The following is a 13998-nucleotide window of genomic DNA, read 5'->3' as shown; positions in this document are numbered from 1 at the left end:
CCTATAACAGTGATAGGGAAGGGAGACGAAATTCCTTTTAGTCTTACTACTGCTGTAAGAAATTGTAACCCTATTTCACCCAATTTTTTAAAAATCTCAGATGAACTTTTGAAGACTTTGTTAAAAAAAAAGAAAGAAAGAAAAGAGAGAAAAGAAAGAAAAGAAGCAATTAAAAATCTTAGAAAAATCATCTAGGAAACTAAAGTATAGCTTAAGGGTTGGGGAGACCTTTTATATAAGATAGGAAATCTGAAAACTATAAAAGAACAGAAGACACATTTGAATACTTGAAAATTTTTAATTTTTATGGCAAAAGATTCCATAAGTAAAACTAATTGAGAAAAAGTAATTGCAAAGCATACACCATATAATGGGTAATATAAAGAGCTTTACAAATTGGTATGAAAAAGAAAACTTAGTAGAGAATTGAAGAATAAATCCAAATGGTCAGTAATTATTTGAAAAAATATTCTCCTAACTTTTAGCCAGAGAAATGCAAATTAAGGTAATAATGAGATATTATATCTAACCTCTCAGAAAGGGCTGTAGGAAGAAAGGTATTTTTGTTTATCACTAATAGAAATGTGAATTACAGCCTTTATGGAAAGGTATTTGTTAAAATATATGTACATATACCCTATGACCAAGCAGTTCCACTTTGAGGAATTTGTCCCATAGAAATAAAAGTACCCAATACACTAGGGAAATTTTACAAAGCTTTTTTTCACAGCACTGTTTGTAATGGCAAAAAAAAAGTATGAAATCACATGAATGCTCCTCTGTAGAGGAATGGTTGAGTAAACTCTGATCTATCCACTTTGTGGAATATTAATGCAACTATTAAAAATAATTATTTGTATCTAGTTTGGCTGACTTGCAATTGTTTCATGATGTATTATTAAGTGTGAAAAATATGATGCATAGAAGAGTATATGATATCAACATTATAAAACATGACCAATCACCCCATACAAATTTAAATACATTTGTCAATATCTGATTAGAAAAAAAGTATGAAGCGATATGTACCACGTTGTTAATACTGGATTGGAGGTGGGGGAGGGCATAAAAAAAAGTTCTGTAAAGGTATCTTAAAAATCAGCTTTTTAAAGTTGATATTGTAGTTTGAAATGAATTAAGGACAAGATAGGAAACACAAAAGAAGTAATATAAATACTGAATAATACTGAAACAGTATTTTTAGCCTGCAAGGTTAACAAAAAGTGATAGTACATCATAGCATGTATCAGAAGAAACATGCACTCCCATATATTGCAAGTGTGAATGCAATTTCAAACAAACTTTCTGGAGGACAATTTTTATCAAAAATTTTTAAGAGTACAAGGATAGTGCTTCCCTGGTGGCGCAGTGGTTGAGAGTCCACCTGCCGATGCAGGGGGCGCGGGTTCGTGCCCCGGTCCGGGAGGATCCCACATGCCGTGGAGCGGCTGGGCCCGTGAGCCATGGCCGCTGGGCCTGCGCGTCCGGAGCCTGTGCTCTGCAACGGGAGAGCCCACGGCGGTGAGAGGCCCGCGTACCGAAAAAGAAAAAAAAAAAAAAAAGAGTACAAGGATATTTATCACAGTGTTGTTTATCATGACAAAAATTAGAAAAAAAATTTAATAGGCAACTCATTTAAAATATCATAGTTTTAAAAATACTGGTAAGCATTATAGTTATGTGGAAATTGTAGATTGATATAGAAAAGCATTAATATTTTGAAGGTGTAAATTCAGGTTACAGAAAAGGTGAGTAGTAGTATCTCATTTTTTAATAAAAAAAATACATACACAATTTCCACAAGGAACATGAAAATATTAACAGGAATAACAGTAGTGACATCCAGCAACAGCAGAGGAGTTCACATTGTCTTCAAGTGCACATGGAACATTCAATGAAATAAACCATATTTTAGATCATAAAACAAATTTTACTAAACTTAAAATAACAGAAGTCATGTAAGGTATATTCTCTGGCCATAACAGAATTAAACTAAGAATAAACTAGAAAGATAATAGGAAAATCTCCAAACACTTGAAAATTAAACCTCACACTTCTAAATAATTCAAGGACCAGAGTGTCTCAAAGAAAGTTAGAAAATATTTTGAATTGACTGAAAATGTATACACAACGTATCAAAATTTATGGGATATAGCTCAGAAGGAGGAATTTAAAAAAAGAAGATAAAAGAGGAGGAAACCACCCTGGAAGCAGGGTTTTTCAAAGGCTGAGAGAAAAAAATATTAGAAGAATTTAACTTTCTTTTCTTTCTAAATTATTTTGCCTTTGATTGTCAGATCAGCTGTTTTGACTTAATTGAATGAATAAGTAGCATAACCCTAACTCACTTTAAGGTGGAACTAGGCATAGCAAAACAGACATGGTGAGTCAGTAGATTGTATTTGTTTTGCTTTGCTTACCTTAGGAAAATCAGAATTTATATAACTTTAACTAAACAAGTCTTGCTAGATAGGAAAAAAACCAACAGAAATTATCATGTTTCTGTATACAGCCTCAACTACATTTGATAAATAACTATCAACAACACTAAACTAACATTTTATTTTTATTTCAGGGACCCAGAGGTGAAAAAGGCTTTAGAGGTGAAACTGTAAGTTTAACTAAATGTGTGGTAATAGTATCACTGGTCACTAGGTTATAAGCTCTATGAAAGCAAGGACCTTTTTTGATTTTTTCATTATTATGTCCCTGATACTTGTGGAATGAAAATAAAATTACAGTTTTCAGGAAGAAAACTAACCTATATATAGAACTAACCTATATGGAATATTGCAGTGAAACCTGATAAGCCCTAAACATGTTTAAGAATCTGCCAGACACATTCTTTCCAAATCACTGTGTGAAATTGAATATTTGCCTTCTCAGGCATCAGGAGAGGAGGTGTGAGCCTTCTTCACCAGTGCCAGAACAAGAGGACTGTCAAGTCACTTTAGATATATACCACTAGATCCAGTCAGCACCCAAGAGGACTGCAAAGCAGAAGCAAATCTTTAGTTGTACATTTCAGCCAACTGGAAACAATAGTGAGAGGATGGGCAAAAGGTACACAGCATTTTCAGGACTAAATGGCTTACACTGGCACTATTTCCTATTTTTCTTGGATGTCAATTCTTCCAAGTTAAAGAAGATATTTTGTAAAGGGGCCACTTTCCCAGCAGAACTTATTAAAGCAGCAGTCATAAACAGAGGGCATGCATGGAGTGAAATGAGGGGTATTGAAACCAAGTATAGAAGGCATATAGGAATAAACTTGAAGATAGCAGTAAAGTCTTGCTTAAAAGGTAATGATATTATATAGTGACAGCTGAGATCTTTGCTTTCCACCATAGGGTAAGCTTGGGGCTCAGAGTAAGTAAATTATAGTTATATTAGTTTGCTGAGGAAGGAAATTTATGTGATTTCAGATAGCCTAAGAATCCTCATAAGGGTATTAAAATAGATGTGTTTAATTTGCAGCAATGTGTCCCTTAATTTTCTCAGCAGAGTTACTTAACAGGAAGCAAGGATGTTTGCACACAGTGAAGCTATATGGCCCCCGCCCCGCGGCTCCTGCAGGAGGAGTGGAAAGGGAAAAGAAAAAATAGGGAGGCTTGGAATTAACCCATATTCCATACCTGTCTCCAACTGCCTCCCTGACCTATCCTCTCCAAGTACTGTGGCTAGAACATAAGCTCCATCAAGATTAGGAAACCTCGAGTGCCTATGACAATGGCTGTCACAAGCATTTCATGCGGAAAAAATTCCCTATTTGTACACGTATGTGACCTTCTTTCTTCAGATACAAAACATTAAGAAACATGATAAAAGGCTTGAAAATCACAGTTCTAAAGTGAATCTTGGAGATTATCTTCACCAAGCCTATTATGTTACACTCGAGATATTTGAGATCCAAATGTGCAGCAGCTCCCTCAAGGACATGCAGCTAATTAGGTACAGAGATAAGACCAGAGCCCAGATCTTCCAAATCCCATGTCATTGTGCTTTTCTATTAATCATAGTACCTCTCAGAAAATAAGGGTTAGGAGCAACCTGGGTAAGGAAGATGGTATGTACACATCCTTCACCTACTTTAAGAGCAGCCCACATACAGATTCCACATGAATGGATTCCTGATATGCAGTTATCCCCTAGGGCTTATAGGGGATAACTCATGAATTCACTCATTCCATCTTAATCACATTACTGTCTAATAGTAAATCTTATTTAATATTACTAAACTCCCAATTAAACCCTCTAAACCAGTGGTTCTCATCCAGGAGCCATTTTGCTCCCCCTCCCAGGAGACATTTGGCAACGTGTGGACATTTTTGGTTGTCACAACTGGAGAAAAGGGAAAGGTTGCTAGTGGCATCTAGTGTGCAGAGACCAGGGATGCTGCTAAGCATCTACTGTGCAAGCTTCTCAGTTTAAGAATGAGGAAAGGGAAGCTCTCTGTACATAAGCCAGCCTGAAGTAAAGATCCTGAAACTAAAGATTGCATTTATGTAAAGGCAAAGTCTAACATAGTCAGGTTTAAGGACATATACTTACCAGTATTTTTCAAATTTAATGAAAAAAATGTTACCTTTGAAGGATCATATGGAAATTGTGGGATTAAATGGAGAGACAGTCTATTTTCAAAGGTAGTGCTTTCACTACAGCCAAATAACCACTATAACCATTCACATTAATTTGGTTCCCCTATAGGAAATTAGCATAGACAATTGTAGTTTTATTATAAACTGTATGATAACCTTCTTTATATACTTGTTTATATAATATCTAGAGAGAGTGAATCACTTTTCCTTAGTGGTGGGTTAGGTAGAAGAATAAAAAAGAACTAATAAATACTATATTGTTGGAATAATATTTTGTTTTACTTGGCCTTATTCTATGCATTTGCTTCATGGGGGTTGTCCTGTCCTGTCTTGTTTGGTTTGAAGTATTTCATTTTATCATATTTGTGGTGATCTGACTCATTCTGGGTAACAAGCTGAAGTGAACTCAGTAAAAATAGTTTCTTCTTTCTATGACAAAATGCTTTTTCACAGTCAAAGATAAGGTAGATATTTTGTACTGAACCTTCAGTGAGATTTTGCAAATGTCAGAAATATGCTAAGTAGAGTAAAATGTCAACTGTTTATTTTTACAATGCTGATCCAAAATGGAGAAACTTACACAGCCAATTTCACTCTTGAGCCTCTGTATATTTAAAAGGCTGTCTCCAACATGTAATTTCTCTAACTTATCATGCCACTTCTGAGGTAAAAGTTTGATGCATTTTCTGCTTTAACCTATAATCATAAACCATGCAAACTAAGAAATGTCCAGCAGGCATGGTGTTGGAGTACTCTATCCTTTTTAAGTTACTATGTGTTGTTTGTTCTTACTGTCACAGTATATTTAGAATCAACAGCTTTGGCAATAAAAGATACTTAACTCAAGCACAGCATTAACATTATTCAAAACTCAGTTGAAGATAAATTTTGCTTTGCCATCTTTTAACCATAATCTGAATTTGACTCAGTGTAGTCTTAACATTCAATTGACCATCCAGTAAGTTAAATTTTGAGCATTCTTAACAGTGATTACTGCTGTTTCGTTTTGAAAAATGTCAGCATAAGTTTTCACATTTTACTATATACCTATATACCTTTCAACTATTCTAATTTCTAAATCAATGCTAGTTAATTTAAACATTATTCATTCATTCGTTACCAATCTTTGAACACCTACTATGTATTAGGCACTATTCCTGTTCCAGAAAATGAGAGGATGACTGAGACACTTTTTAAGGTCTTTTAAAGGTCTTTAGGCACTTTCCAATTTGTTATGTACTATGGAATGCAGAAGTGGTTATTGAAGAAGAAGGTGGCAAGGTGGGTATAGAGTTTTAAAGAAGTATTGGAAGAGGAATGGGAATTAAACAGACAGAAAAGGTAAGGAGAAGCCTTCCTGGTCAAGGAAATAGCACATGCAGGAGAATCCATGTGTGAAAGAATTTGGACGATTCAGAGATCTGCAAGTGGTTGGTTATACATGGAGTGTAGGATGGGTTGGGGAGAGTAAGTGGAAATAAGGCCCAGACCTTGAAGAAGAGGCAGGGGTGCATACTGACTAAGAACAAATACTTTTGTATTTAACTGACTTGGATTTTTATCTCTGCCCTTTACTTGCTGGTTATTTAGCCATTCCATTTTCTTAATTGCGAGGTAGAAATATAGCATACAAGTTGGCATACAGTGAGTTCTTAATAAATAAGCACACAGCTTGACACATAGTGAGCTCTCAGTAAATGGTATCTGTCACTGAAAAGAAGTTTATACTTTATCCACTAAACAGTAAAAAGCCATTGAATGATTTTAATTAAATGATATGATTAGATTTCCATTTTATAAGTAGAATGTAGTTAGCATAGTAGAGAGAATAAAGTCAGTAAGTCAAATTAGGAGTCCAGGCACAGCATGATATCTTAGTCAGCTGGGGCTCCTATAACAAATTGCTGTGGGCTGGATGGCTTAAACAACAAACATTTATTTTTCATAGTTCTGGAGACTGGGAAATCCAAGGTTAAGGTGTTCACAGATTCCATATCTAAAGAGGGTCCTCTACCTGGTTTGCAGATAGCTGGCTGCCTTCTTGCTATGACCTCACACAGTAGAGAGAGAGCATCTCTCTCATGTCTCTTCTTATAAGGGCACTACCATTCACAAAGGCTCCACATGATTTAATTAGCTCCCTAAGACCCCACCTCTAAATATCATCACACTGGAGATTAGGGCTTCAATATATGCATGTAGGAGGGGACACAAACATTTAGTCCATAGCACATGATCAGCACTAAACTAAGAGAGTTGCTGTGAGGATGGAGTAGTAGTATTTTTGGGAAGACTTGGAGGTCAAATCAACAGTAGTGGGTAACCAAATTATAGGTGGATGTTGAAGGAGAAGGAGATGTCTAAGGACACTGAAGTTTCCATTTTTTACAATCAGTTGGATGGTATATAGAAATAACAGGAAAAATAGAATTAACATTTTAAAATATTACATTTATAAGTTTATTAAAATGAATAAATTTAGTTTCTAGTAATATCAACAAAATATGAGAGTATATATTCAGCTTGTTGATGAATGTGGGTGACAGCTGAGTTCAAGAACATATTACTTCAAAATACTAAAATAACTTTGAATCCTATCACTTGCCTCATATGAAAAGGCAATGATAGCAGTTGAATCTTAGTCATCTTGTTTATACCAAACCAAAAGCATAGTATATACATACTGTGCTTTGTCTCCATTTCTTCTAGGGTCCCCAAGGACCGAGAGGTCAACCAGGGCCTCCAGTGAGTTTATTTACATTTATATCTGTTTACCATTGATGCTTATATGCCTGCTTGGTTTGAGATATCTACTTAATAAATACTTTAAAAATCTTTTTATGTTACAGGGTCCACCTGGAGCATCAGGCCCAAGAGTAAGTTTTCTTGGTTTTGTTTATTTTATCTTAGTATAAGATAATTTTTTAAAGTTTCTTCTATTAACTCCCTGTTAAAAGGTATCCCTATTGCCTACCTCTGTTCTTTTTGTTAATCTGATATAGAGTCTTCCCAACTATAATAAAACTTGAAATCCAAGCCTCAGAGTTCTTGTCTATAAAATGGGGATGGTATCTCTTACTTTCTTGGGTGGATTTGAGTTTTAAATAAGAAGTAAAGTACTCAGCACAATGTCTGACATAATTAATGCTCCAAAATACTAACTCCCTCCATTTCTTCCTGTTTCTGGGTCCTAGCTCTCCTTTTTCAAATGTTCTTTTTTGCCAACCAGAGTTATCCACTTTTTAGGCTTTACATGAACTCTTCTCAGTTGCTGCTGGCCATAGAAGCCCTGGGACTTCTCATGTATTTGCTCATGACCGATCACAACCCAAAACTTGCTACTCCTATCTTTGAGGTGATACTTCCATTACTTCATTATTAGCTATCATCTCCTGGCCTCAATGTTCCAAGACTGGTTTCTCTCATGCGTTGTATCCACTCTCCTACTCAGTAATATCTTGGTTTTCCTGCTTTCTACAAGAGGTGTCCTTCTATCTTCAACCTCACCCATGCCCCAATCCCGCAGAATCAGAATCCTGGTCAAATGCAGTGGTCTTTGGTCAGATTTCCTGCCTAAAGGAAATCCGCTGTTGGCTATACTGTCCAAACAAATGGCCAGTCCTATGCCTTCCAAGCCTTACTTATTTCCACATGCTTCCCTGGTATCATTTGGATCTTTGAAAGTTCTACCTAGTGGATCACTGTGGTCCACTCCCAGCAGGTCAGGAACTCTTCATTCCCCTCAGCTTTTCATCAGGGCAAGGAATAACTTTCAAGCAAAGTGCCACAGGAAGATGGACTCCTTGGAAACAAGACATCTATTTCTCTATGATTTTTTAAAATTACTCCCCCTTTCTGGACATCAGACTGATGGGGACTGAAACCTTCCCTGGCATGAACATCAGTGGGCATGTCCTTTTTCAAATCTTTAGATTATTCTCTTCTCTGTTCTTCCTTTCCTCCTGGATCCTCACAATGCATGGGTTAGAAAAACCCTCATCAGTTGCCTTCTCACCTTATAATGACTTTGATATATCATAGCTGCTTTCCTAATAAAGAACAAGTTCTAAAAGATCATATATCATTGACAAATTAGAGGTGTTTAGTGAAAATTTTCACATTGAAGTGCCAAATTTTGGGGCACCACATCCCTCTCTCACTTGAAAAATGTTTGTATGTGTTCCTCTACAGCCAAAATGAATTAGGACATGTGAGAGGTTTTTGCTCTGAGAAAAATGTGGATAAGAATATATACTTTGAGGAATTATTAGGAGGATTAAATGAAAAAGTATATGTGCTTGACAAATTATAGGTACTCAGCTAAGATTAGTTTCTTTGTTTCCTTCTTCCCTTTCTCTCCTTTCTGTCTTCCTTGTTCCTGGCCAGTATGAAACCCAGTTTCTTTATACTGTCTTTCTGGGACTTGCAGAGACCATTGTAGGAAAGTGGCAGTGTAGCCTTGAAAAAAAGACTTTCAGAGTAGAAGTTTACATGCCAATAAGAAAATACCTACATATTCCTTCTAAGCTCAAACTATGATCATATCTTCTGTGAAACTCTTCTTAATTCCATCCCCTCGCTGCACTGCAAGATAGAACTGATCACTTCCCCTTCTTCGTCATACTCATTTATTTTCATGCCCATTTCCATGTATTAGACTGTGAACTCTCTGAAGGTAAGCAATGTGTTCTGTATCTCTTTTCCATTCAAGCCCTTAAGAAGTGTCTATTGAATGAATGAATAAATGCAAACAGGCAAGTTGCAACTCTTAGAAAATTTCAGTGGGAATCCTTCAAGACAGAAGACTTCACTTGGAGGGAAATAATGTCTAGAATGGAATAGGATCATATTAGAATTAGAGATAGAAGTCTTCTTAGTAATTATTTAGTAATTATTTTAGACTGTGAATTGTCACTCATTAGTTGGTGGATCACAAGATCAACGCGATGAGTCTCAGCATTCTTTTGTAATGAAATTAAAATAGAAAAATGTGGGGAGTGACTGTTTAATGGGTACAGGGTTTCTTTTAGAGGTGATGAAAATGTTGTGAAATTAAATAGTAGTAATGGTTGCACAACACAGTGAATCTACCAGAGCAATAAACTGGATACTTTAAAATGACTAAAATGGTGAATTTTATCTTATGTGAATTTTACTCAATTTTTAAGAAAAGCACAAAAAAGAATACCCCAGGACCTTCTGTACAGCACAGAGAACTATATTCAATATCTTGTAATAACCTACAATGGAAAAGAATCTGAAAAATAATAGATATAGATATAAATAGAGATATAGATTATAATATGTATAACAATCACTTTGCTGTACATCTGAAACTAACAAAACATTGTAAATCAACTATACTTCAATTTAAAAAAACATAATAAGTATATCACCACTAGTAGGGAAAAGTGTTTTGTAAAAGTTTTCAGTTAAATATATGTTTGTGTGAACCTTATCATGATATAAAAATGTATTTATTACTATGGGTCAAGATAAGAAAAGTTTGAAAACCTCTAACCTAGTCCAGCCCCCTCTTTTTAAGACCTATAAGTAACTTGCTCAAGTTCCTAAAGTAGAATAGCTAAAGAGAAATGTTTCAGGAAAAGGAATACATATGGATGGTGCTTTTGAATTTGAGGATATTATCAGGGTGATGACCAGACCTCAGTGCGCATGGCAAGATATTTAGAAACTGACCAAAAAAAAATTACAACAGGATGTCAAAGTTAACCACAAATGGTTGGTGAGATAAAGGATGCGTGTGTGTGTGTGTGTGTGTGTGTGTGTGTGTGTGTGTGTGTGTGAGAGAGAGAGAGAGAGAGAGAGAGAGAGAGAGAGAGAGAGAGAGATGGGGAGTGGAAATAGTAAAAATTGAAAATCATTAAATGAGATAAGGAATTTTCAACTTGATGATAGCAGTTAATGGGTCAGCTGTGAAACCTGGATTGGTGAATTGAGAGGTTGCAGCAGCTGCGGGTATCATCCTAGTTCCCTAGAACAAGCAATTGCCTCTACCATGGAGAGGTGCATGACCTGAAATCAGTCCCCACCCCATAGATGTTTTCACCATCCAGTGATCTTAAAATTTTAGATGGCTGGAAAATAACACTTCTTAAAGTACTGGGGTGCCCAGACTAGATCTGCATTTTACTTAAATAAATTGGAAAGGAACTGTGAATATTACATCCCCTCAAGGTATAATGAATCCTCCTAGTTTCCTTCATTTGTCCCACTAATCCTGATAACTCCTTATTCTTGGTGCACGTTTTTATAAACCTTAAGCGATTTTCATGTGAGAATATGTTCTCTCTAACTAGAGTACATGGAGGAAGCTATTTCTTTTGGATTCCCTTACTGGACCTAATGAGAGTTTCACACTTACTTAGGTGGGGACACTTAGATGTTTTGCTAAATGACTTCCCAGGCAAATCATCTTAATACCATCTCTCTGGGCCTGCCCTCCCTAAAGGCTACCCTTGGGAAAAAATTAATAAATTCAGCAAATTGAATGCCTACTATGTGCCAGGCATGAACTAGGATTTGGGAATACACTGGAATTATAGGAATTAAAAATTTTATGAGTAGCCAAGTTTTATGACATTCTTTTCTTTCTAATGCCTATTGTGGGGGGAAAAAACCCTGCCTTTTTCATTGAGTTGACATTTGTACTGTTGGTGGTTAAAATTGCTAGTACCTTAGCTTGAATCTAGTACCAAACGCTACACTACTAATCTACTAAAAGTCACTGTATTCTTCTTTGCCACATTCTCTCAGAAAACGAACCATGGTCATTTCAGTTAAGAATATCCTACAGTTTATTCATCCATCCAGTCCTCTATTCATGGGTGTTTAAGTTGTTTCCAATCTTTTCCCTAATACAAACAGTATGCATGTCTTGTCCATATACATATTTTGTGGAATATCTCTAGGACCTGTTCCCAGAAGTGGGATGGTTAGCTGTAAGGGATAATGAGCATACCTATTATTTTTAATTGTGGTAAAATATACATAAAATTTATCATTTTAACCATCTTTAAGTGTACTCTTCAGTAGCATTAAGTACAATCACACTGCTGTGCAACTATCACCACCAGTCATCTCTAGAACTTTTTTCATCATCTAAGACTGAAACTCTGATCCATTAAACAGTAATTCCCCATTCCTCCCTTCCCCAGTCCCTAAAAACCTACCATTCTACTTTCTATCTCTCTATTAATTTGACTACTCTAGATACCTCCTATAAGTGGAAGCATATAGTATTTGAACTTTTTTGTCTGGCTTTCTTCACTTAGCATAATGTCTTCAAGGTTAATCCATGTTGTAGCATGTGTCAGAATTTCTTTCCTTTTTAAGGCTGAATAATTTCCATTGTATGTATATACCACATTTTGTTTATCCAGATGGACACTTGGGTTGCTTCCACCTTTTTCTATTGTGAATAATGCTGCTATAAACATAGGTGTACAAATATCTGTTTGAGCCCCTGCCTTTTTTAAAAAATATATCTTTATTGGAGTATAACTGCTTCACAATACTGAGCTAGCCCTTGTTGCACAACAAAATGAATCAGCCATATGCATATATACATCCATATATCCCCTCCCTCTTGAGCCCTCCTCGCATCCTCCCTATCCCACCCCTCTAGGTCGTCGCACAGCACCGAGCTGATCTCCCTGTGCTACGCTGCTGCTTCCCACCAGCTATTTTACATTTGGCACAAGACTTGTACTCAGAAAACTGTAAAACAATGATCAAAGAAATCAAAGATGACATAAACAGATGGGGAAATATACCATGTTCTTGGATTGGAAGAATCAATATTGTGAAAATGACTATACTATCCAAAGCAATCTACAGATTCAGTGCAATCCCTATCAAATTAACAATGGCATTCTTCACAGAATTAGAACAAAAAATTTTACAATTTGTATGGAAACACAAAAGACCCTGAATAGCCAAAGCAATCTTGAGAAAGAAAAACGGAGCTGGAGAAATCAGGCTCCCTGACTTCAAACTATACTACAAAGCCACAGTAATCAAGACAGTATGGGGCTTCCCTGGTGGCACAGTGGTTAAGAATCCACCTGCCAATGCAGGGGACAGGGGGTTGGGCCCTGGTCTGGGAAGATCCCACATGCCATGGAACCACTAAGCCCGTGCACCACAACTACTGAGCCTGCGCTCTAGAGCCCGTGAGCCACAACTACTGAAGCCCGTGGGCTTAGAGGCCATGCTCCGCAACAAGAGAATCCACTGCAATGAGAAGCCCAAGCACCACAACAAAGAGTAGCTCCCGCTCGCTACAACTAGAGAAAGCCCGCAAGCAGCAACAAAGACCCAACGCAGCCAAAAATAAATAAATTAAATAATTTAAAAAAAGACAGTAGGGTACTGGCACAAAAACAGAAATATAGGTCAATGGTACAGGACAGAAAGCCCAGAGATAAACCCACACACATAATGGCCACCTAAGTTATGACAAAGAAGGCAAGAACATACAATGGAGAAAAGACAGCCTTTTCAATAAGTGGTGCTGGGAAAACTGGACAGCTACATGTAAAAAACTGAAATTAGAACACTACCTAACACCATACACAAAAATAAACTCCAAATGGATTAAAGAGTCCCTGCCTTTAATTTATTTCCATATATACCCAGAAGTGAAACTGCTGGATCATATGGTAATTTTATGTTTAACTTTATGAGGAATTGCTATACTGTTTTCCATAGCAGGTACACCATTTCACATTCCCACCACTAGTACACAGGGTTCCAATTTCTCCACATCCTCCCTCACATTTGTTATATTCTGCTTGTTTGATAACAGCCACCCTAATGGGTGTGAAGTGGCAGATAACTGTGTTTTGACTTGCATTTCCTTAATGATTACAGATGTTGAGCATCTTTTCATGTGCTCATTGGCTTATATGTATCTACTTTGGCAAAACTGGCTTACATATCTCCTTTGGAAAAATGTCTTTTGCCCATTTTTGAATTGGGTTGCTTATTTTTGTTGTTGTTGTTGAGTTATGGGAGTTCTTTATGCATTCTAAATGTTAATCCCTTATCATATATGTGATTTGCAAATATTTTCTCCCATTCCTTTGGCTGCCTTTTCACTCTGTTGATTTTTGTAGATGTCTTTAATTTTGATGTAGTCCAATTTATCAGGGTTTTGTTGTTGTTGTTGTTTTACCTTGCTTTTGGTTTCATCTCCAAGAAATCAGTGCCAAATCCAATGTCATGAAGCATTTCCCATATGTTTTCTTAAAGAGTTTTATAATTTGAGGTCTTACATTTAATTATCTGATCCATTTTGAGTTAATTTTTGTTTATGATATAGGTAAGAGTCTAACTTCATTTTTTGCATGTGGATATCAAATTTTCCCAGCACTAT

The 13998-nt window shown here is 36.3% G+C and overlaps 1 protein-coding gene across 1 annotated transcript in view; it reads left to right on the top strand.

The window, feature by feature from the left end:
- COL24A1 (collagen type XXIV alpha 1 chain) overlaps nt 1–13998 on the top strand; it is a gene marked incomplete at both ends in the record, with an annotated part of 398140 nt that overhangs the window by 366708 nt on the left and 17434 nt on the right. The window contains 3 exons of the mRNA XM_079698762.1: nt 2576–2611; nt 7308–7343; nt 7448–7474. Of these exons, the coding sequence (XP_079554888.1) occupies nt 2576–2611; nt 7308–7343; nt 7448–7474 (99 nt within the window). The remainder of the gene's footprint in view (nt 1–2575; nt 2612–7307; nt 7344–7447; nt 7475–13998) is intronic.

The sequence above is a fragment of the Hyperoodon ampullatus genome, assembly GCF_949752795.1.
Source record: "Hyperoodon ampullatus genome assembly, chromosome: 2".
Lineage (NCBI taxonomy): Eukaryota > Metazoa > Chordata > Mammalia > Artiodactyla > Ziphiidae > Hyperoodon > Hyperoodon ampullatus.
The sequence above is the reverse complement of the archived record's forward strand: the minus strand, read 5'-3'. Positions and strand labels throughout refer to the sequence as shown.